This window comes from Akebia trifoliata, chromosome 5 (genome assembly GCF_017979445.1).
Source record: "Akebia trifoliata isolate Shusen 1 chromosome 5, ASM1797944v1, whole genome shotgun sequence".
NCBI classification, from domain to species: Eukaryota; Viridiplantae; Streptophyta; class Magnoliopsida; order Ranunculales; family Lardizabalaceae; genus Akebia; species Akebia trifoliata.
In genome coordinates, this window is record NC_141379.1 from 33299225 (window position 1) to 33324971 (window position 25747).

Below are 25747 nucleotides of genomic sequence, written 5' to 3' on the forward strand. Positions count from 1 at the left end.
CCCAAATATTAATTAATAAGAAGGGTGTGAAATAAATACAAAAAGCCACGTGTCATGTTGAGAAGAGGGTTCTACTAAAATTTCAAAGTCGGGCTCCTCCTTTGGTTGCACTAAACCGAGCCGACTACCTCTGCTGCATCATGATCCAAAGTGCAAAACAAAATCAGGTGAGATGGAGATGTCCGTTTAAATTGCAAATCATGCATGATTTGCAGAAATTGCTAGTGAGGACCAATCTCCCCACTCAATGACGCATAATAGCTTAACCAATTCCAATTTCATGGAGTCAAATGAATAGTTATAACAAAGAACAAAGTGAATTCAAAATGTTAAAACAAATGCAAAAGAACAACAATCCATGATTCATATATAATAATAAAAAACTTTCGATCATGGTCAATCCAAGGCTGAGGCAGAGAGGCACAACCTTGAAGAATCCGATTCTAGTTGTTTTAATCCAACATATCAATTGAGAGTATAATCATACTGCACATATTTTCATAATATACTGGCATTAAATATCCCACCAAAGTGCTACCCTTAGGTTTAACTTAAATAACAAATCTCCAAAAACATACATCCAACTTCAACGGCACGATGTTAGGCAAGAAGGCATGCAGTATCAAGAAGCACTGGCCAAGGACTCGATTAGGAGTTGATAACCTTCTGGGACTGTAGTCTGCAGCCTCACACACTCCGCTAATGCAGGAACATCGGCATTGGGATCTAAATACCTGGCCAGTAAGAGCATCAAGTGAAAATCTGAAATCCGCTTTACGAATGGAAGGCTCTTCGACCTGTCAAAGTGACTCTTCAGTGCCCTCATTGTCACTGGTGTAATCCTGTTCTCAATGGGAAAGGTTGATGAAAGTGGCCCCTGCATCATCAGCAAAGTTTACATCAGAATACCGATCAAAAGAAAAGTTCATATAAGAAATAGCAAATATAATAAAAAATTCCTCATCATCAGTCAAATTTGGAGAAGAAGCATAAATATAAGTGAGAAAAAATGTATTCAGGTCAGATGGGGGTACTTGCATCAGATCTCTTTGTCATCAGCAAAGTTTACGTAAGAATACCGATCAAAAGAAAAGTTCATATAAGAAATAACAAATATAATAAAAAATTCCTCATCATCAGTCAAATTTGGAGAAGAAGCACAAATATAAGTGAGAAAAAATGTATTTAGGTCAGATGGGGGTACTTGCATCAAATCTCTTCGTAATACATTTATATGTGCGCATTCCCATTTTGTGCTTCTCAAAGGCATCATGTCAGACACCTTGTACCCATGTCAAGCATCAAAAAATGTGCTTGTGCCCTTGTTACATTGACTTTATACAAGCACAATCTAAAGATCCATTTCTATCGACTAACCCCTAAAACTCTTCAGCTCATCCATGTGCCTCTTTGGTTCAGTCTCAAGCTCAATATCTCTAGTATGCTTGTTAGTAAATAGTCTTCTCTAAGTTTTCCTCCCCCCTCCTCCTTTTGGGGGTAAGCAATGGTCTTCCTTATATTGTCAAGCAGCAAGTATGACCAAGCTAATATTAAGAAATGATCCAATTATGAAGCATATATATTTATAAATTACAATAACATGTTTCCTAGTTGCATGAACTGCAACATAATTTAGAATCAAAACCCGTGTAGTCAAAAGCCTTGTAAGGAGTGGTCCTTTAGATAAGCAATGCCTACGCAGGAATTTTTATATTCAATTATACTATTTTGTAAAAAATAAGTCAAATAAAAAGAAAGAAATATCTACCGAACTGTGTGGAAAAAGAAAATATCGGCCATAATGCCAAAACATACACAAAATTCAAAATATTTTAATGGCATAGTTCCACGCATGATAGTTCAATAGAAGCCCACAACTGTTTATACAAAATTAAACTACCAAATCAACAAAAATCAGACTTCATAGCATCCACCAAATTAATCATCATAGTTAATAAATCGATCAACTTCCTCCTATGCATTGCCAACCTTAGGCCCACCTGTCTACCAGTAGTTAAATCAAACAATGATTCAAATTGGTTCATCTTCAGCTACCAAATTGTATAATCGTCTACTCTTTGTGTGACATGATCTAGTATTTTGTGATTGTTGCTCATTAGCTCCACCAGTAGAGGCCAGTCAAATCATAATCCTTATGAACTATTTCCATTTTTATATTTTTTGTCAGACATCTATATCATACAAGGTAATTGAGTCCAACTTGTCATTATTGCATCGTTTCTTAGCTTCTAATTGCAACAGAAATATGCAAGATTATGTAATAAAAATTTCCATATTTTTTCTACTTTTAGAAGTATAAATTTGTTTTTTTTTTCTTTTTTTCCTTCAGCGCCTAGGCGCGCCTACAAGATCACTTGGTGTTTACATTGAAAACCCATTTTAAAGGTCATGATGTCACATTTCAGATATGATCTCAGTTAGAATCAACAACATTAAACTCACCTGGTGATCCAAGATCTTAACTACAACCAAGAAGAAATCATTGTCGACTTCCTTAGTATCCTTCACCCCAACAACAACATCCTTCTTCATCCGAGACAGCTTTGGATCAACTTCTGCCCCACACTCCCTCTCAAACCAATCTTCCTTTAACAATTTAACACACGTATCACTCATCTGAAAAGCCTCGAAGTGCACATCAGCGCCCCCATCTTCATTAACTTCCAACTTAACCACGGCTGTAACCCACTCCTCAAGCTCACTCTCCCCATGAAGCTCGGCTGCTTGAAGAATCTCCGAATTCGACATTGTATAATCCTTCTTATTTTGACCAATCGTCTGTGTGAATATAAACCCTACTTTCCTCATCCCTAACCCTAATGCAATCGCATTGACGAGATTTTCCTCTTCAGGATCCCTTAGCAGAATCAAATTCTCTTCTGTCCCTTGTTGTGGAGGCTCATAGATGAAATCCACCTCAACCTTTCCATCCTCCGATACCGTTCCGTACATAATCCCACCACGCTTAATTGCAAAAGCAAGCGATTCATTCACGTAATGCTGGAACGCATTCGCAGCATCTCGATCGAACGAAACCGATTCACAATGTGGATTCTCCTGCCTTGAAACCCTCATCTGTTTCGCAATTAGATCATCCATGGTCATCTTCCGACCAAACGATCCAGCTGGGCTAACCATCGGTCCAGCAATTGATCGCTCACCCTCGTAAGTCAGATATATAATCGAACCATGTAAAATTCCAAGAGATGAAATTAGGGTTTTGGGGTTCGACATGTCTGTGAACTGATTCAAGTCTTCTAGGGTTTTGGCGAGAAGCAAATTCTGGTTCGTCGATAGGGTTTGGTTAGATATGGGGACTCTCAGCTGGTTCTCTATTAGGTTTTTAAGGTCAGAAACTGTGATATGGGGGTTATCGACGGATACTCGCTCTAGGCCATCTCTGCTACGAATTCTGATCATCATCTTTGCGAAATTCGTCTCTAAATTTGTCAGAAGTTTCGCTAAATTCAGAGGAGAATAAGAAATAAGAACTTTAGATTTGATGAGAACTGAAGGAGGATTTATTAGCAGACTTTGACGACTTCTAGGATCACTCGTAGTGGGTTTTCGTTTCGGAGACGTCCCCTTGTAACGCGGTCACGTCATCAAAATTCCCAAATCTAATAAGGAAAATACTGGAATGACAAAAACAGAGACACAAAGGTGAAAAAAATGATGTGGTGGCGCGCCCATAACCGTAGATTTTTTTTCCGCGAATCTCTCCGTTAGTGTCACCCCAGCACGACTCATCTAATAATGATTAGAGACGCTTTGCATCAGTGGTTCTACCTAACTAAATCGCATCCGGATACATGACATTAGCTTTTAATAAGTAATAATGATCTAAATATATTTTTGGGTGATTTAGAATTAGATATACACCTCAACGTTTTGGTGAAATTCTCATATAATTTTCTCTTAAATTACCATCATTTATTATCAATAAAGAAATTCTCACATAATTTATAAGTCAAATCGTTTTCATTAAGAATTCCAATCGGACCCCAAAACATTGCTTTTAAGAGTAACTCATATTTTCTATAGTGGAAGATATGATGATGGTGTAAAATGGGAGGTTTTGAGTTCGAATCCCACCTTAGGGGCCATTCTCAAGGATTTATCCCAAAATTTATCATGTGCGTGTGGAGGGAGGGATTGCACTCGCCTTGAAGATTTGTTAGGTGCTCTAAGAGTTTTGGAAATCTTAATTCATCAAAACAATTTTTTTTATAAAAATATTTCCTTTGTAATCTATTTAGGCCCAACGACTTTTTTTAAAATTTGAAATCTTACCAAGTCAATCAAACCAATTTGACTCTTATTTTATTTTAATTATCGATATTGTTTTAGTTCTCTTTCATTAAAGAACTAGAGTTTGACCGTGCCTACTACAAAGGCATCCTCTTTGGGGTTGGGGGTAAAAGGAAAAAATATATATAATTGTAGGGGTATTATAAAAAAAGTGAGAAGAAGAGAAAATATAATAAAGTTTGATAGGTGTTTTAAGGAAGGGGTAGATGAAAAAAAACAATAAAGTTGAAAAGTTATTCTTATAAATATACTATATAAAGTTAGAAGGACATTCTTAAAAAGAGATAGAAAATGAAATGCAATAAAGTTAAAAATGTATTCTTCAAAAGGAAGAGAAAACAAAAGACAATAAAATTAAAAGTTTTCATTAAGATTCGTAGAGAGATTAAATCTCAACCTCTTTTTATGTATGAGATAAAAGAAGTGAGATTCACCATTGTGTTTTTTCATATAAATATTAGGGGTGCACATTGGATTGGGTAAATCCGATAACTGAACCAATCCGAAGCCTTTTGGATTGGATTGGTTTGGATTGAGCATGGTTTGGTTCGGGTACGGATTGTATATAAAAAAATCCGATTGATTTGGTTCGGTTCCGAATTAAAAGTATAATAAAACCGAACCAATCCGAAAACCAAACTAATCCGAAGTATCTATTATAATATATATATATATATATATATGTTACGAAGAGGTAACTCATCAAAGTTTTCAACTTTATCTCCTTTATTTTTTTCTAACAAAAACTCATAAAAAATGTACACAAAGCTCTCTCTCAACTCTCAAATGAATCAACCCATTTATGAAATTTTTTTTTCAAAGAGTTTGATTTCTTATTTTTTTACAAGAATCTTTATGCCGTGTTTGTTAGATGAAATGTACTATACGAATCTAGGTTTGGATTCGTCAATCTACTATTTATGGATTAGTTTTCTCACTAATCCATCCAAAATACCAATTTTAAAATTGTAATTTTTTTTAGTCTCATTGAATTTTCTCTAATTTTCAATTTATACAAATTTCAGTCAGAATTTAATCATAAAATCATTTTCATTTTAAAAATAGGCATTATTTATGATCTGATCCAAATGATTCTTTTTTTGAAAGAAAAAATACTTGTTTTTTCTATTTTGAAAGTATGAGAATCGAGAACCGATCCGAATCAATCCGAACCAAGTTTGGTTTGGATTGGTTTGGTTCTATAGGGTAATTGGATTGGTTCGGTCCCAAATTTGTAGAACCTATCATGTTTGGTTCGATTCCAATTTTACCAAAATCCGAATCAATCTGAACCATGTGCACCCCTAATAAATATGGTTACTTTGAAGTTATTGATGTCCCTCATAGGTATAAAGTGAACTATTATTACAATGTAAGTCTTTGAAAGCATTATGATTTTAATTTAGTAAAAATTAAATAAGAATTGTGATCTAAAATGGTGTTTTGTTCGTATAACAACATACGATGTCTACGTGACACATTTTGGTTGAAATGTAAAACACATAGAGCTGCGTGCCATATATGAACGACTTGTTTAAGAGCTTGATGTTTTTAAATACCAATCCAGCCTTGTCATGTAGACACTATTCCCATTCTATAGGAATATATATAACACCGCTATGGACCCTAACTCAAAAACAGAAAATGCTGAAGAGACTACACAAAACAGTGTTAACGTGGAGGTGTGCATGGAACTGTGGACACCCCAATCTATGGTTTTATGTACATCTTCAGGTCAGTGCAGTATTTTATGCAGTGTTCTGCGTAGTCACGCTGGCACAACTCTTCGAAAAATAGTAATGTTTTAGTAAAAAAGTTATTTATGCCTTTCATTTTCTTTGTCACTTAAAACACTTGCAAAATGTTTAGTAAAGTCATTCAAAACACTTTTATTGTAAACTTCATATTTTATGTCATATCAAGTATGATCTATAGTTGAAACTAGTACGATTTTTTTTCATAGGTATCTAGAAAGAGTTCACAACACTGCATTTCCTCCTAATCTCTCCAGAATTTCCTGTGAGGACTCCGATTGCACCCATTCTTTTTATGGATTGTCCGAACTCAGTGAAAAAATTCTCTAATACAAGCATCTCATCGACGATGTTGCTTGAGCCCTTAGTGGTTAGAAGGGTAGCATCAGATTGGAAGAGACCCTTATGTTGCTTCAAGTTTACAAAATAATTATTGTCGAAACATAGAGAGCTTTGAGGGTCCATCTCTACTGTGGTGGTGTTGTCTGACAGGCTTTGGCATTTGGTTCTTAAGAAAGCTGCATAGGTTCGGTTGAGAGAAGGATCGGAACCTCCTAGTTTTTTGCTGAAGAGATTGCAATGCCCCACTCCTATTGTATGTGCACCTGTAAAAAGAGTAGAGGATCTTAATGGGCCAGGTTTTGGGCTGGACTATCGTACATGGTATTACTAGTTTTATTTAGTGAAGTGTCCCTAGGCGGTTGGGAACATGGCTGATGTGGCAAGGCACAAAACCATAGATCTTTTTTCATTGGGATGCACAAGAAAAAGATGTGCGGTTTTGTACCCTTGCCACATCAGGTGCGTACCCAACCGTGTACCAACACCGTATGAATTCATCATCATTCTTCAAAATTAGTGTATTAAGATAAAGAGTCATGATAATATGACTCCTCCACATGGCATACTCAATTGACTCCCTGACGTAACAAGTTCGGGAACTGTAGATCTGTATGCCTCGGGATACATAGTTCCCTTGCGAAACACTTTTTATTATTATGGGGAAGTGTAATTGTATATACCGAGACGTACAGATCTACGATTCCTGAACTTGTCACGTCAGAGAGTCGATTGAGTATGCCACATGGAGGAGTCATATTATCACTACTCTTAAGATAAATTCAGTAATAAGGGTACCTGGTTTGGTAAAAATAAATAAATACTAAAATGGACGTCTACCCTTTTGGATAAATATTTTAAAAATATGTTGAAAAAGAATTTTAAAATCATACCTGTTTTTTGAGAAATCTTTTGTGCAAAAAATCAATTTCAGATTTCATAGAATTTGAATGATCTTAGTGCATGATGGAGAATGTATTGAGGGCATCCTCAATTTCCTCGGGATACACAACTTCACTTATTTATAGGGATGTACAATTGTGTATCCCTAGAAAAAATCTATGGTTCTGCACATGCCATGTCAGGGAACATATGTGAGAAGGGGAGTCAGAAAATCACGATTCTTTGTAATTTTGTACATGTGAGAGTATTTTGTGTGGAACATGTGGCGCTATAACATTCGCGTGGTTTCAAAATTTGTACGAGATCGAGACGTATCGCCCGAGTTGTCTCAGTGTCAAGCATGGATGAGACGGACAAACAAGTCAATTTTTTAGACGAGATTTAAAACCCAACATTCATTTTTTTTTTTTTTTCATTTTTAAATGAGATGTCTCAAATGTATCGGAAAGCTTGTCGAGACAACTTGGTTTCTGCCATGAACTAGACGAGACAAGACGCGAGCCCGAGTTTTAATACCATGCGCTATAGTAGAGGCTGCAAGACCAAAGTTATCGATTTTAAGATAAATTTACTTGATAAAACAACAAGATCGTGAACAGTGAGGTCTTTGTTAGAGAAATTTTTCGTAAGATTGGTGAAGTTAGAGTCAGGTGAAGGTATGTTGGTGTGGACCTCTGAGCGGCGTGAGATTTTGCCGTCTCTTCAACCAGTTTCTACTTCCCACATAGGTTTCTTGAACTGCAAATATGGGAAGATCATCAAGTATGTTTTAAAACTCAGTCGAGTCAACTAGATTAGATTTTGAGTTGATCACTTTGTTCTAAAACCAACTCGCGAATCAACTTGGATTCTCGCCAACTAGACATGGAAATGCATCAAGTGCTGTCAAAAATTTGGTTTATTCATGGAGTTTAAATATTTGTTATTAAAATAAGAGTCGTGTTGGGGTGACACAAACGGAGACACAAAGGTGACAAAATGATGTGGTGTCACGCACATGCATTATCATAGCTGCTTTTTCGCGAGATACAAGTTAAAAGCATCTATGGTTATATGCGCGTCACCACATCATTTTTGTCACCTTTGTGTCTCTGTTTGTGTCATTCCAACATTTTCCTTAAAACAAATACTCTTGCCATTGTAACCATGGAGGGTGATCAAATTAATATATTCAAACTAAACATACTCATATCTTTTAATATTTATAATAATTTAGTGTACCATAGTTTAACTTGGGTTTTGTTAACATGTGCCCTAAGGGCACATGTTAAAGTCTATTAAATACACTTTGAAAATTGGAATCTGAAAGTATTTTGTTAAAAAATAATTTTTTCAAGGTCATTTTCAATACAAAATCCAATTTTCAAAATGTGCAGGAACGCAACGATTGATATATTAATGAATTTCAAACAATTTATTTATAATCATTTTTATCTATTAAAACTCTCGACTCTCGAAAAGTAACATAGTGTGCAAAGGAAAGAGCCTCATGATTGTCTCTGCTCGATCAATTTGGACTGAACAAATAAATATTTTGACATTTTAATATTATATTTCATTTATTGTCTTTTCGGGGAAAAAAAAAACATGTAACACATAACTCAACCACGTTTCTAATCTGATTTTGACAGTCTCTGAGTCGACCCAATACGTTTAAGTGTGGTTGTGATAGTAAGCTAAGAGTTGAGCCTTGATAACTCTTTTTGTGTGTGTGTGTGTGTGTGTGTGAATTATTGCAACCAAACACCCTCTTTGTCATTCACACTTAAACTTACTTGGAAAGAAACAGAGTCTCTTGCAGCCAAAGTAATGATATCTGCACAAGACACTACTCCAGGGCAGGTCTGCTCCAGCTGTGTCTTTATCTCTTCTATAACATCAAAACCTGCTTCTGTTAGGTTTGGAGTTGCATCCTTTTCAGCTGTATTATTTTTAGTTGAGTTCAATAACAATGATGCATCACAACCCTGAAATAAATCAATATTCAACCAAATTTGCTCTTAGAATCAGAATTTGTAACCATAGGTGGAGTCCCTTCGTGAACCACCCATGTGTTTAAGACATGTGAACGGGAAAATTTGCATTAATTAATCAAAATAGTGACACGTGCAACATCGAGATCTTCAGCATGAGGATTAGGACTAGGTCGAAGTAAACTCGATTTTGGGTCAACATATTGAGATTGACATGCATGATTCCCATAGGGGCAATACATGGGCCTTTCCTAACTTATCCTAATCAATATGAAAATCACAGGAAAATGATAATTGGATAAATATAATTATAAATTATTAAAAAGAGAAAACAAAAAGGAGACCAAAATTTTTATTTTTATTTTTTTAATACTTCATTGATAAAAATTTTACTTGAACATCAGAGATTCTTTAAGAAGTGCACTCTATCATTTCAGAAAAGAGTAATGCTAAACTAATTAAAAAAGACACTCAAATATACTCACTGACGTGGTAGTGTGCATGGAATTATAACTTTTTTCTATATACACAAGGAAAAAAAAAATGGTTCCGTGCACACTATGAGGTTAATGAGTGTATTTAACTGTTATTATTATTATTATTTTTTTTTTTTTTTGAGTAAGTATAGTCTTATTCATGGGAGAAACCTATACATGGGTAAAATTGTCAATTCAGTCACTTCTCCATGTGGCATATGAAGGAGGAGAGTCTACCTTACTTATTTTTTTTAATAAAAAAAAATTACTCATGAAAAAGTTAATCTTAGATTTCACAAAATTTCAATTCAACCAGTCATAAGAACCCGTGTGTATTGAAGGCATCATCAATTTAAAAAGAATTTATTTATGAAAAAAGTGATCAACTTTTGAAGAATTTATGATTATGACCCACTGTTCATTTTAATTATTAAAATGTGAAACGATAACGAATTCAGAGATTTTTAAAGTGATTATTTAACATGTTTAAAGTGACAATTTCACATGTTTGAAGTGATTAGAATAGTCACTTTAAAAACCTTCGAATTCGTTACATTCTGAATTTTTTCTAACGAAAGCATGATGATTCATGTTTTGGAAACTAAAATGAACAATCAGTTGGAATCCTAAATAACTGATTTTCAGCTCACGAAATGACAATTCACCCATTTATATACTACCCACGTTAGGCTTGGTGCGATTAGTCACCAGGGGTCATGTGAAATACTAACATTTATAACTTTAAGGAGGCAATGAAAATATACCATATAAACTAGGGAGAAAACTTAAAGAAATAATAATTTATAAATATACATAAATGAAACCAGGTAGCATGAACGTAAACATGGTTAAGGTTTTGCTTTAGATGAAGCATTTGATTACCCGAACGAAGCAATCATGAAAATGCATTCTTAGTAACTTTGCAGGCAATGCAGAATTACTAACGACATGCTTCCAGGTGATGCTCCTCACAATATCCTCCGCAAGAGGACAGCTTTCCTCGTAGAAATTCTTCCTCAACTCACCTCCATGACAAACACCCATAACTCCAAACACTACTAAACAATCCAACAAGATCAAATGGAAGATAGTTCTAATCTTCGACAACCTACTACTTCACTCTCTCTCTCCAAGACTGCATGGTTCCAATGCTAGTTCTCCCTTTTATACAACTCTAGTGACATTTGTTCCCGCGTAAACCAACAAGATCAGATGGAAGATAGTTCTCATCTTCGACTTGATTTATTTAATTTTGAGTTGACTCAGTGTTGATACTACTCAGAAACTTCATTGAGTTGACTTGAAAAAACGTTGAATCGCAATGGAAACACAGCTGTTTAAGTGTTATGGGTGTGCCATGTGTCAGCCAAAGAAGGTGAATGTAAGTTAAGTAGCTTGCAATTCAACTCCCGGAAGTACAGGAATGGAGCTCTTATAATATTGTTAGTTATTTTGAGGAATAAAAAATAAAAAATCAATATTTAGTAATTTTGAGAAAACTATAAATCAAAAGTTTGGTTTAACAATGTTTGGCACGCAAATAGTTTTGCACTTTTGCGTCTACTCTTTTCTTATAAAAAAATGTTAATAAAACAGGTTGTTTGGGTTCGCGCTAACCAAAACAGAATTTGAAGAATCAACCTGGATAATGATGGAAAGCTCCACTAAAATTTTCATGAAAATCTAACGTCCAAACCCCATAACTTTATTTATTATACAATGAAATTCTCAGTTCACCATTTATAATTCTAATTATTTTTTATTTATTGATAATCGATTTTTCTATTTTGTGTTGCTCAAAATTGGGTGCCACCTAATTTTATAATGAAGCTTTTCATTTCAAATAGAATTGAAATCTTATAAGAACCATTGGTTTGTACAGGATTATCAAATCAGCTAATGCTCCTAGTTTGATTCAATATATTCTCTCAATTGGTTCAATATCAATTTTATTAAGAAGGACCACTTAACTCAATGATAAGACCTTGTCGAAGTTATTCCTAAGGTCTTAGGTTCAAACCCCTTGAACCCCTTCTTATGCTGGTCTGGGTTTGTCTTAACCCTGCCCACCTTTCAAAAAAAATCTATTGATTTTATTGAATAATTTTAAAACACTATATTTTGAAGACATGATTTTTGGGTATTCTTAATTAATAATCAAATCCTAATATTTAAATCACATTAGATTTTTTAAAATTAACCAGATTGAACTAGTGTCCAACTAATTTAACTAATTTTCGGTCCATTCATTGATTGCTTATTAAAACATTGTTTGGAAATGTTATTTTAACATAAAATTTTCAAAGTGATGGGTAAATTTTTTTTTTAAAAGTATTATTTTATGTTGTTCATAGATACCTGTCTTTCTAATGGTTTTATATTCAAATTTCATTTTTATATGTAGATTATTAAATGCATTGACATCTTTGAACTTTGCCTATGTTATCTAAATTTTACCTTATGGTCAGTTCCTTTAAACACATTTTTTAAGCATATAGACTGACCCATGTCCCATAGTTTTCTAATTGACAACTATGTTATTGGCTGGACGCTTTGATGCCACTAAACCAACTAGACGAAGAAATCTGGTTTAAGTGGTGTTTGGTTGCAAGTCTCCTGCAATGGCATGGTAAGTACTTGTTACAGTTGACTTTGCAATGAATCCGCACAATCACATTTTCTTTTATATCCAAATTAAAATTGAGTGATATTTATAAAATTCTAATCTTATTTCAATTTCAACATCATTTCAATACAAATCTAAATCAATTCCCAGTTCCTAATCTTTCAGTTAATCAACTAGCTAGCTTCACTATTATGTAGCCTAACCTAAAATATTATTTTATGCTCAACTTATAATATTTAGACTCATTTTGAGAATGTAGTTTGCCTTCAAAGTCGAAATCATTAAGATCCACAATTACATTAGAAACGAAAAAAACATCCATCTTTACATGTATTACTAGTCGTTCATCTCTTGTAACTTGAAAAATTACACTGTCAATATATACATTCCTGGATCTCTATCTTTAGTCCATCGAATTTTCCTGTACAATTTTTCAGTTTTCACATTGTGTTATAATTCATCGAATCTAATATTTTATTAAAACAAAAAACTGAATGAAATTATAGTATTTGTTCATCCACTAAATTTTTGTGATAAAGATTCCATTTAAATGATAATGACCATGATGGTTATGATATGTCATTGAACACTGTACCTCCTTGGACCTAGCTGGTTTTCACCTGCCAACTTATATGGTGGGTCGCTTCCCTTAGTAACTATATTTATAGATATGTAGATACATAGTGTTTAATTCTCTTATTGATGGTGGAGTCTGCTTATTAAGATAAAAACATTTAGATGTACAACAAGATGATATATTAATACATATTTGGTTAGTTATGTTGTTTGGATATCTAATCTCACTTATTTTAGAGCAAAAAATTCTAGTTGGATATGGTTGGAATGCTTCCATGCCTATAATTGGTTTTGGTTGCCTTTGTTTATTGAGTCAAGATCCAGTGCGGCTACACTATCGATGAAGTAGCCCCCCCTTCCTCCATTAAACAGGGCATAGTCAAGTAACGCCGACTCGATCTCTAGTTTAGCTTTTTATATTATATTGCAGGCAGCCCAATGTATTTATTCTCCAATAAAAAACATGTCACGTAGACAGGGTTCCTATTTTATAGGAATCGAACACCATGTACCTATAACCTATCAATGACTATGTCGAGTCAATCCAAAGAGTCACCAATCACCTCCGGCCAGTCAATAACTTCGCCCACTGTACTAATCATTGATCCTTTAATACACGGTCAAGCTGAGTCAACTCTGCACTAGGTTAATTCGTCAGATATCAGTCATGGTATCTCCATCAACATTGATGTCACAATGATGTTGTCTAAAGTTCATGATCACATGAAAAAAATTAGAACAATTACTTGTCAAAATATTTAAAAATTAATCGAATTGAACTTGATTCATACACAGATGCATGCAAGTGCGAGCAAATTGCGTTTTTGGAGAATTATTAAAGATTTAGAGGAATAATATAGAGCTGCACACCACATGGGTTGAAGTTTGACTTAGGTGTCATTTATGCGATTGAAAATGTTACTAAAGGAAGATAGTCTCCCTCTTCTCGTCCCAGAAGAATAAACCAAACACCACATGGGTTGAAGTTTTAACTTTGGTGTTATTTATGCGATTGAAAATGTTACTAAAGGAAGATAGTCTCTCTCTTCCCATAAACCAAACTCCACATGGGTTGAAGTTTCACTTTGGTGTCATTTATGCGATTGAAAATGTTACTAAAGGAAGATAGTCTCCCTCTTCACATCCCAGAAGAATAAACCTATCGGAGGTGTTTGGTTACTTTAACCATTCCACATAACGAATTCAACTATACTTAGATTTGTATTCTTGATCTAATCCAGAAATTTTGTGACTTTTAAAAGACTATGTGCAGTGTTTCTTTTCTCCCAACATGAATTTGATTAGTTGGAAGGAGTTTTCGTTTCAAGAGAAGACTTTCTTTGACTTTTCTTCTCTCTAAATTTTGTTGGAAAAAATCTGTAAATTTTCCAAAGTTTGTGATTGAGTGGGTCTATTTGAGCTACGATTTAAGTAGGTCTCATATTTTATTTGAGGCAGGACCACTTGAAAACTTATTCACCTTATTGAAGAAAATAATTTTATTTATTTAGTTGTCAAAAATTCCTTTTGGATGAATGAAAAATCGACTTTAAACAACTCCTATTAGTCATGATTTGTTGTATGTGGTTTATAGAATTATTAAATTTACTAGTGAAACTCTTTAGTCCTACATCGGATAGGAATAAGAAATTTATCTAGTATAGAACTTCTCATATCACTTAATGAATATGAGATAGAGACTTAAATAAACCCACGCATGTGCACAGGGGCCCATGAGCTCAAGAAGGATTTAAACCATTGGTCTAAAAAATCATTTATAATTCTAATTATTTTATTTTATTTTATTGATAATCGAATTTTCTATTTTTTTTGCTCAAAATTGGGTGCGACCAAATTTTATAATAAAGCTTTTCGTTTCAAATAGAATTGAAATCTTATAAGAACCATTAGTTTGTACAAGATTATCAAATCGGCTAATGCTTCTAGTTTGATTCAATATATTCTATCAATTGAACTATCGATTTTATTGAATAGTCTTAAAACACTATATTTTGAAATATTTTCATTTCAAGGCATGATTTTTGGGTATTCTTAATTAATAATCAAATCCTAATATTTAAATCACATTAATTTTTTATATTATTATTTAAATTAATTAACCAGATTGAACTAGTGTCCAACTAATTTGACTATTTTTTTACCAATTCATTGATTGCTTATTAAAACATTGTTTGGAAATGTTATTTTAACCTAAAATTTTCAAAGTGATGGGTTAAATAATAATAAAAAAAGGTATTATTTTACGTTTTTCATAGATATCTATCTTTCTAATGGTTTTATATTCAAATTTCATTTTATATGTAGATTATTAAATACATCCTGACATCTGTGAACTTTGCTTATGTTATCTAAATTTTACCTTATGGTCAGTTCCTTTAAACACATTTTTTAAGCATATAGACTGACCCATGTCCCATAGTTTTCTAATTGACAACTATGTTATTGGCTGGAAGCCTTGATGCCACTAAACCAACTAGATGAAGAAATCTGGTTCAAGTGGTGTTTGGTTGCAAGTCTCGTGCAATGGCATGATAAGTACTTGTTACAGCTGACTTTGCAATGAATCCGCACAATCACATCTTCTTTTATATCCAAATTAAAATAGAGTGATATTTATAAAATTCTAATCTTATTTCAATTTCAAGTTCATTTCAATACAAATCTAAATCAATTCCCAGTTCCTAATCTTTAAGTTGATCAACTAGCTAGCTTCATTATTATGTAGCCTAACCTAAAATATTATTCTATGCTCAACTTATAATATTTAGATACTTTATCGTCCCACTCATTTTGAGAATGTAGTTTGTTTTCAAAGTGAAAATCGTTAAGATCCACAATTACATTAGAAACAAAAAATACATCCATCTTTATGTGTATTACTGGTCGTTCGTCTTTTGTAACTTGTAAATAACATTGTTAATATATACATTATTGTTTTAACTTGTTTGTATTCTAATTTCTTATATGTATTTTTTGAGAGTACAAACTTAATGTTCAGCTCACTAGACGTGTAGATTGAAGTGATGCCTCTGCATGTGTAATTGTTGTATCCTGGAAGACAATTGTTCATTGATCCGTGGGCACGCACTAAATTGCGGGAACAAAATTGTTTTAAGAATATTGTGTTCAACACAAGCCTCAATCAATCTTTATTTTATACCATTTTCGGGTATCTATTGGATAACAAATTTAGCTTTGTGTTATTATAAGACATAGATAAAACACCTTGAACAACAATGTTGTAGCTAGATCCCAAGACATATAAGAAAATTCAATTATTGAAATTAATCCTTTTTAACAACAAATGAATTAATTCTAATAACCAAATCCCAAGAATGTGTTGCAAAGCAAATGAAAGTAACAATAAAGAGAGTAAAGAAAATAAATACAACCACCACGTAAGATTCAACTGATTCACCTATAATAGGACTACATCCACGGGCAAGTTGACAAGTAGAAATCCATTAATTAAGGAACAAATTACAATGATGAAAGTCTATACTTACCTCCAACACTCTAGTGAAATCCACTTAATCTTTACACCCAACTTTAGTAAGAACCTAACAAAAAATCTAGATCTCAGTCCTATTGTCACAAACCAACAACAACAACATAATGACCACCCTTAAAAATAGTGAACTTCTAAGTTTTTCAAGAAAAGAAGAATACACATGTAAAGACTCAATGCTTTCTCATACTCACTACCAAAGAGAAAATCCATTTTTATGAACATTAACAATCATTTAAAAAAGAGAAACCCCCTTTTTTAGATAATAACAATCATCCAGGGCCCCCTTTTGTTTCTTATATGCTAATGAAAGTAAAACACCAAAATACCCCATATAAGTGGAAAAGTCCATCAACCTTAAAAAACAAAATAATAGTGATTTTATATCACCAAACTCAACAAACAATCAGTACAAAAAATAAAAAGACGAAAAACAATTCATGAATGAATGAAATCGATCTCTATATCTACCATACATGGACCATGCTACAATGGTAGAGTTTTATCTAGAAAAACATATCATGAAAGACTTGTTATATTTAGATGCCAGAAAAGTTTTTAATTAGTTTATACTAGTTAACAAATCTTTCTCCTTAATAACAATTTTTTAGCATAATTAGAACCAAGCAATCATCATTAATAATTATTTTTTTCTTTACATTTTCCTACATATGGTGGGTACACTTCATGCTATAATGGTAGAGTCGAAAAGTTGTCATTAAATTTTGTATTTTAGGGCATAGAAGATATGACCCCTAATTCCAATTAAACAATGTCTATAAAATCTTATAATTTGTCAAATCTTTCTTTTTAACGACCTTTAGATTTCTTTATTTAAACATTGAACCAAGCATTTCCTTTATTTTTTTCCTTACATTTTCCAATACTTTAACAGGTAATTCATGTTATTTCTCTCTTTCTAATCATTCTCTTTTACACTCACCCTAACTAGCCTACTAATATGATTTATCTCTCTAGTTTTACACTTCTTCCTCTTATATTCTTCTTCTTCTCCAATATTTCTCTTCTACCTTTAATTTTGCTGGCTAGGTATCTTATCTTTTTTCTTTTCTTTAGGTTGTTTATTCAAAATTTTGAAGAATATATTTCTAGGGGGTTGCTGGTTAAAATTCTAATTACACCAGGCTAATGGTGAAATTTGAAGGCTTATATAATTTTATTATATTTAATAATAACGAATAGTTTTTATAATTTTGAATTAATCTAAAAATAAGTTATTTTTTTCTGGTCAAATTCTATATCTATGCTAGAAAATTATCTTTAATTTATTATTGATGAAAATTACGTTGGTTAATATTATTAATAGCACACAAATATTACACGCATTTTTTTTTTTTTTTGATATCAATATTTGAACAAACAAATATTATTAATATCAATATTTTATAAATTGATACAGACTTCTCTGGATTAAATAGAAATTGACCAAAGGCAATCAGTTTTAAGTTACTTAAAATGTAGAAAAAGTTAAGAGCGTTTAATTCGAGCTTTTAAGAAATGGATTATTTTATAAAATTAACTTATGATTAGGTTTAATTAAAATAGAAGTTAAATGAAAATCATTTCTACTTTTTATTTTTGCTGGAAGTCAGACATCGAGAAAGCAGCTTGTAGTTTCGAAACCAACTTGTAGACAGCTTCATTTTTCAACACAAAGTTTGGATTGAGCGAAGTGGAGAGACGAAAACAGTTTCTCTCCACCATATTTGATTTGACAGGAGAAAAATTGGGATGATTTTAGAATTTTAAAATATTTTTAAAAAAATTTAGCGGCAGAGTTGAAATTATAAAATATCTTAAAAGGCTTTCTCTCGACTTTTGAAGAGAAAAAAAAAACTCATCTTTCTTTCCTTTCTCTTCTCTCCATTTCTCTCAATCCCGATAACCACCACCCATTCATCTCTCTACACATTCATCAATGCTCTTTGAATCAAAGTGGATTCTAATGTCATCATCTTCAAGTTAATATTCCAAATAAACTGCAGCTCTGAGGGGTTATCAGGTTCCGACAATCCCAAACCAAGACTTAAATCAAGCAAGCACAAAAGGAAATCAAAGTGATTTGAGAAATGAATTACATCTTCCTTCTACCCTTACAAATTGAGTTTGTTCTAGAGCAATGAGTCATGAACCTGAATTCTAAGCGAATGAACCAGGTAAATATGGAAATCTCATCTTACTAGTTTGAATATCTGCATGCATATTAATACCAATTTAGAAATATATATTTTTCCCTGTTTTTTGTTTTGATAGGTGGATTTAAAAGGTACCCACAATTTTGAACCAATGTTTTCTATAGAAATCTGAATTGTACTTGAACTATTCCATCTTCTAACAAATTCAAGCATTAATCAATCCATACAAACAAAACAACGAAAATCACTATTTCATATAAATCAAACAACTCTCACACTAAAAGAAAGAAATTCATCAACACTTCCATAGCTAAAACTGGATAGATCATAGGTATCTAAAAAGAGTTCACAACACTGCATTTCCTCCTAATCTCTCCAGAATTTCCCGTGAGGACCCCGATTGCACCCATTCTTTTTATGGATTGTCCGAACTCAGTGAAAAAATTCTCTAATACAAGCATCTCATCAACGATGTTGTTCGAGCTCTTAGTGGTTAGAAGGGCAGCATCAGATTGGAAGAGACCCTTTTGTTGCTTCAAGTTTACAAAATAATTATTGTCGAAACATAGAGAGCTTTGAGGGTCCATCTCTACTGTGGTGGTGTTGTCTGAAAGGCTTTGGCATTTGGTTCTTAAGAAAGCTGCATAGGTTGAGTTGAGGGAAGGATCGGAATCTCCTTTGCCAGTGAAGTTGTAGAGTCTGTTGCTGAAGAGATTGCAATGCCCCACTCCTATTGTATGTGCACCTGTAAAAAGGGTACAGAGTCTTAATGGGCCACGTTTTGGGCTGGACTATCATACATGGCATTACTAGGTTTATTTAGTGAACTGGCCCTAGACAGTTGGGTACGCGGTTGATGTGGCAAGGCACAGAACCATAGCTCTTTTTCATCGGCATGCACAAGAAAAAGATGTGCGGTTTTGTGCCCTTGCCAAGCCAGCTACGTACCCAACCGCGTACCAACACCGTGTGCATTCTTCAGAATTAGTGTATTAAGATAAAGAGTTGTGATAATATGACTCCTCCACATGGCATACTCAATCGACTCCCTAACATAACAAGCTCGGGAACTGTAAATCTGTATGCCTTGGGAGACACAGTTCCCTCGTGATACAATGTTTTATGGGGAAGTGTAATTGTGTATCCTGAGACGTACAAATCTACGGTTCCCAAATTTGTCACGTCAGGGAGTCGATTGAGTATGCCACGTGGTGGAGTCATATTATCACGACTCTAAGATAAATTCAGTAATAAGGGTACCTGGTTTGGTAAAAATAAATAAATACTAAAATGGACGTCTACCCTTTTTGATAAATATTTTAAAAATATGTTGAACAATAATTTAAAAATCATAACTGTTTTTTGAGAAAAATTTTGTGCAAAAAATCAATTTCGGATTTCATAGAATTTGAATGATCTAATCGCATGATGGCATATATTGAGGGCATCCTCAATTTCCTCGGCATACACAACTGCACATATTTATAGGGCTGTACAATTGTGTATCCTGAGGAAAAATCAATGGTTCTAGCGCATGCCATGTCAGGGAGTGTATGTGAGAAGGGGTGCCAGAAAATCACGATTCTTTGTAATTTTGTACATGTGAGAGTATTTTGTGTGAAACATGTGGCACTATAGTGTTAGCATGGTTTCAAAACTCGTCTGAGATCGAGATGTATCGTCCGAGTTGTCTTAGTATCAGGCATGGATGAGACGGACAAACAAGTCAGTTTTTCAGATGAGATTTAACACCCCATGTTCATTTTTTTATTTATTTTTTTCATTTTTAAACGAGACGTCTCAAGCGTATCCGAAAACTCATCCGAGACGACTCAATATTTAGCATGGATGAGACGAGACACGAAATTGAATTTTAAAACCATGCGCTATAGTAGAAGCTGCAAGACCAAAGTTATTGATTTTAAGAGAAATGTACTTGATAAAACAACTAGATCGTGAACAGTGAGGCCTTTGTTAGAGAAATTTTGCTTAAGAGTGGTGAAGTTAGAGAAAGGTGAAAGTATGTTGGCGAGGGCCTCTGAGGAGCGTGAGATGTTGCCGTCTCTTCTACCCGTTACCACTTCCCACATAGATTTATTGAACTGCAAGTATACGAAGACCATCAAGTATGTTTTAAAACTCAGTCGAATCAACTAGATTAGATTTTGAGTTGACTTTGTTCTAAAACCAACTCGTTGAATCAACTTGGATTCTCGCCAAGTAGACTTGGAAATGCATCAAGTGCTGTAGAAATTTGACTTCTTCATGCAGTTTAAATATTTGTTATTAAAATAAATACTCTTGCTATTGTAACCATAGAGGGTGATCAAATTAATATATTCAAACTAAAAATACACATATCTTTTAATATTTATAATAATATATTGTATCATAATTTACCTTGGGTTTTGTTAACATGCGCCCCAAGGGCACACGTTAAAGTCTATTAAATATGCTTTGAAAATAAACATTTGAGGGTATTTTGATAAAAAAATAATTTTTTCTAAGGTCATTTTTCGCGCAAAATCCAATTTTCAAAATGTGCAAAAGAGCACAACATTTGGTAGATATATTAATGAATTTCAAACAATTTACTTATAATCATATTTGTCTATTAAAACTATCAAAAAGTAACATAGTGTGCAAAGGAAAGAGCCTCATGATTGTCTCTGCCGGATCAATTTGGACAGAACAAATAAATATTTTGACATTTTAATATTATATTTTATTTATTGTCTTTTCCAAAACAAAAAAAACAAAACAAAAAAACATATAACACATATATAACTCAACCAAGATTCTAAACTGACTTTGACAGTCTCTGAGTCGACCCGATAATTTTAAGTGTGGTTGTGATAGTAAGCGAAGAGTTGAGCCTTGATAACTCTTTTTTTTCTTTTTTGTCAATTATGCAACCAAACACCCTCTTTGTCATTCACAATTAAACTTACATGGAAAGAAACGGAGTCTCTTGCAGCCAAAGTAATGATATCTGCGCAAGAAACTACTCCAGGGCAGGTCTGCTCCAGCTGTGTCTTTATCTCTTCTATAACATCAAAACCTGCTATTGTTAGGTTTGGAGGTGCATCCTTTTCAGCTGTATTATTTGAAGTTGAGTTCAATAACAATGATGCATCACAACCCTGAAATAAATCAATATTCAACCAAATTAGCTCTTAGAATCAGAATTTGTAACCATTGGTGGAGCCCCTTATTGAGCCATCCATGTGTTAAAGACATGTGAAGGGGTAAATTTGCATTAATTAATCAAAATAGTAACACGTGTAACATCGAGATCTCCAGCATGAGTACTTGGACTATGTCGAAGTAAACTTGATTTTGGGGCAACATATTGGGATTTACATGCATGATTCCCATAGGGGCAATACATAGGCCTTTCCTAAGTTATCCTAATCAATATGAAAATCACAGGAAAATGATAATTGGATAAATTTAATGAGAAATTATAAAAAAGAGAAAAAAAAAAGAGAATAAAATTTTTATTTTTATTTTTTTAATATTTAATTTATAAAATTCTAACTTAAGCATCGGAGATTCTTTAACAAGTGCACTCTATCATTCAGAAAAGAGTACTACTAAACTGATTAAAAAAGACACTCAAATATACACATTGACGTGGTAGTGTGCATGAAATTATAGCTTTTTTTTTTTTTTTTTATATATACACAAGGAAAAAAAAATGGTTCCATGCACAGTATGAAGTTAATGAGGGTATTAAAGTGCTATTATTATTATTATTAATTTTTTATTTTTATTTTTTTGAGGAAGTATATTCTTATTCATGGGAGAAACCCGTACATGGGTAACTGTCAAATCAGTCACTTCTCGACATGGCATATGAATAAAGAGGAGAGTCTACCTTATTTATAATTTTTATAAAAAAAATTACTCATGAAAAAGTTAATCTGGGATTTCACAAATTTCAGTTCGACCAATCACAAGAATCCGTATGTATTGAGGGCATCATCAATTTATAAAGGAATATTTATGAAAAAAATGATCAACTTTTGACAAATTTACGATTATGACCCACTCTTCATTTTAATTATCAAAATGTGAACAATAACGAATTTAGAGATTTTTAAAGTGACTATTTAACAAGTTTAAAGTGACAATTTTACAAATTTGAAGTGATTAGAATAGTCACTTTAAAAACCTTCGAATTTGTTATGTTCTGAATTTTTTTTAACGAAAACGTGATTATTCATGTTTTGGAAACTAAAATGAATAGTTAGCCGGAATCATAAATAACTCATTTTTGGCTCATGAAATGGTAATTCACCCATTTGTAAAACTACCCACGTTAGGCTTGGTGCGATTAGTCACCAGGGATTATGTGAAATACTAACATTTATAACTTTAAGGAGGCAATGAAAATATAGCATATAAACTAGGGAGAAAACTTAATGAAATAATAATTTATAAATATACATGAATGGAACTAGCTAGCATGAACGTAAACATGGTTAAGGTTTTGACTTAGATGAAGCATTTGATTACCCGAACGAAGCAATCATGAAAATGCATTCTTAGTAACTTTGCAGGCAATGCAGAATTACTAACGACATGCTTCCAGGTGATGCTCCTCACAATATCCTCCGCAAGAGGACAGCTTTCCTCGTAGAAATTCTTCCTCAACTCACCTCCATGACAAGCACCCATAACTCCAAACACTACTAAACAAACCAACAAGATCAGATGGAAGATAGTTCCCATCTTCAACAACTTACTACTTCACTCTCTCCAAGACTGCATGGTTCCAATGCTTGTTCTCCCTTTTATACAACTCTAATGACGTTTGTTCCCGCGTAAACTTGATTTGATTATTGCTGAAATTCAGGTAAGTAACATTTTTATATATAAGACACCCCACCTTGAAATCTCACACATTCAAGAGAGAGAGAGAGAGATGTTGACTTAGCTTATAATAATGGGAGTAGGGTCGGCAGTTCTGATTATCCTTCGCACGCCAAGTGTTTTAACCCATTGACCCATTCGTGTTTCGGTCCATCTTCTAATTAAAAGATCATCTTGACTGGTGATTTTTAGTTATTGAGAGCAGTTTTCGTAAGAGTTTAGTACTTTAATGTATATTTTAAGTATGTTAGACTCAGAAGCTCGAGTGAACCAACTCGACTTGATTTATTGAATTTTGAGTTGACTCAGTGTTGAAACTCGATAAGCAAACCCCTTTTACTCAGAAACTTGATTGAGTTGACTTGAAAAAACGTTGAATCGCATTGGGAACACGGCTGTTTAAGTGTTATGGGTGTGCCATGTGTCAGCCAAAGAAGGGGAATGCAAGTTAAGTAGGTTGCAATACAACTCCCGAAGTACAGGAATGGAGCTCTTATAATATTGTTAGTTATTTTGAGGGAAAAAAAATAAAAAATCAATATTTAGTAATCTTGAGAAAACTATAAATCCAAAGTTGGCTTTAACAATGTTTGACACGCAAATAGTTTTACACTTTTGCGTGTATTCTTTTCTTATAAAAAAAGTTAATAAAACAGGTTGGTTGGGTTCGCCCTAACCAAACTTGCCGACCACAACTAAAATTAAAGGCTAATATAGAATTTGAAGAAGCAACCTGGATAATGATGGAAAGCTCCATTAAAATTTTCATGAAAATCTAACGCCCAAACCCCATAACTTTGTTTATTATACAATGAAATTCTCATTTCACCATTTATAATATTCTATTTTTTTGTATTCATTGATAATGGAATTTTCTATTTTGTGTTGTTCAAAATTGGGTGCGACCAAATTTTATAATAAAGCTTTTTGTTTCAAATAGAATTGAAATCTTATAAGAACCATTGGTTTGTACAGGATTATCAAAACGGCTAATGCTTCTAGTTTGATTCAATATACTCTATCGATTGAACTATCAATTTTATTGAATAATTTTAAAACACTATATTTTGAAATATTTTCATTTCAAGACATGATTTTTGGGTATTCTTAATTAATAATCAAATCCTACTATTTAAATCACATTATAGTTTTTTTTTTTAAATTAATTAATTAACCAGTCTAATTTGACTAGTTTTCGATCCATTCATTGATTGCTTATTAAAACATTGTTTGGAAATGTTATTTTAACATTGTTTGGAAACATTATTTTATGTTTTTCATAGATATCTGTCTTTCTAATGGTTTCATATTCAAAATTAATTTTTATATGTAGATTATTAAATACATCCTGACATCTTTGAACTTCGCTTATGTTATCTAAATTTTACCTTATGGTCAATTCCTTTAAACACATTTTTTAAGCATATAGACAGACCCATGTCCCATAGTTTTCTAATTGACAACTATGTTATTGGCTGGAAGCTTTGATGCCACTAAACCAACTAGACGAAGAAATCTGGTTTAAGTGGTGTTTGGTTGCAAGTCTCCTGCAATGGCATGATGAGTACTTGTTACTGCTGACTTTACAATGAATCCGCGCAATCACATTTTCTTTTATATCCAAATTAAAATAGAGTGATATATTTATAAAATTCTAATCTTATTTCAATTTCAAGTTCATTTCAATACAAATCTAAATCAATTCCCAGTTCCTAATCTTTAAGTTGATCAACTAGTTTCATTAATATGTAGCCTAACCTAAAATATTATTCTACGCTCAACTTATAATATTTAGACTCGTTTGTCTCTTGTAACTTGTAAATAACATTGTCAATATATACATTCCTGGATCTCTATCTTTAGCCTGTCGAATTTTTTTGTAAAATTTTTCAATTTTCACATAGTGTATAATTCATCGAATCTAATATTTTATTCAAACAAAAAATTGAATGAAAGTATAGTATTTGTTCATCCACTAAATTTTTGTGATAAAGATTCCATTTAAATGATGATGACCATGATGGTTATAATATGTCATTGAACAATGTAACCCCTTGGACCTAGCTGGTTTTCACCTGCCAACTTATGTGGTGGGTCGCTTCCCTTAGTAACTATAACGATATTTATAGATATAGAAATACATGGTGTTTAATTCTCTTATAGATGGTGGAGTTTGCTTATTAAGATAAATACATTTAGATCTAC

General features: G+C 33.0%; 2 protein-coding genes and 1 pseudogene across 3 annotated transcripts; all 3 read right to left on the reverse strand.

The window, feature by feature from the left end:
- Window positions 1-343: 343 nt before the first annotated feature.
- LOC147402373 (NPL4-like protein B) lies at window positions 344-3617 on the reverse strand. The gene is made up of 2 exons (XM_086443995.1): window positions 2464-3617; window positions 344-877 (listed from the first exon to the last, which is right to left on the reverse strand). The coding sequence occupies exons 1-2, from the start codon at window positions 3442-3444 to the stop codon at window positions 623-625; spliced, it is 1236 nt and encodes a 411-aa protein (XP_086300121.1). The 5' UTR covers window positions 3445-3617; the 3' UTR covers window positions 344-622.
- A 2310-nt stretch (window positions 3618-5927) lies between these two features.
- Window positions 5928-12260, reverse strand: LOC147402374 (peroxidase 3-like; annotated as a pseudogene). The gene is made up of 5 exons (XR_015178958.1): window positions 12235-12260; window positions 10660-10885; window positions 9104-9295; window positions 7901-8066; window positions 5928-6691 (listed from the first exon to the last, which is right to left on the reverse strand). The product of XR_015178958.1 is annotated as a peroxidase 3-like (transcript).
- Window positions 12261-18894: 6634 nt separating this feature from the next.
- LOC147402375 (peroxidase 3-like) lies at window positions 18895-23448 on the reverse strand. Its single transcript, XM_086441632.1, has 4 exons — window positions 23186-23448; window positions 21616-21807; window positions 20601-20766; window positions 18895-19409 (listed from the first exon to the last, which is right to left on the reverse strand). The coding sequence occupies exons 1-4, from the start codon at window positions 23399-23401 to the stop codon at window positions 19000-19002; spliced, it is 984 nt and encodes a 327-aa protein (XP_086297758.1). The 5' UTR covers window positions 23402-23448; the 3' UTR covers window positions 18895-18999.
- Window positions 23449-25747: the final 2299 nt, after the last annotated feature.

Excerpts from the sequence above, each read along its gene's own strand:
- LOC147402373 (XM_086443995.1), bottom strand. The coding sequence starts at position 3,444 with ATGATGATCAGAATTCGTAGCAGAGATGGCCTAGAGCGAGTATCCGTC. Across the intron at positions 878-2,463 it reads TTAAGATCTTGGATCACCAG|GGGCCACTTTCATCAACCTT; the intron begins GTGAGTTTAATG and ends CTGATGATGCAG.
- LOC147402375 (XM_086441632.1), bottom strand. The coding sequence starts at position 23,401 with ATGGGAACTATCTTCCATCTGATCTTGTTGGTTTGTTTAGTAGTGTTT. Across the intron at positions 20,767-21,615 it reads GAGACTCCGTTTCTTTCCAT|TTCAATAAATCTATGTGGGA; the intron begins GTAAGTTTAATT and ends GTATACTTGCAG. Across the intron at positions 19,410-20,600 it reads CGATCTAGTTGTTTTATCAA|GTGCACATACAATAGGAGTG; the intron begins GTACATTTCTCT and ends CCCTTTTTACAG.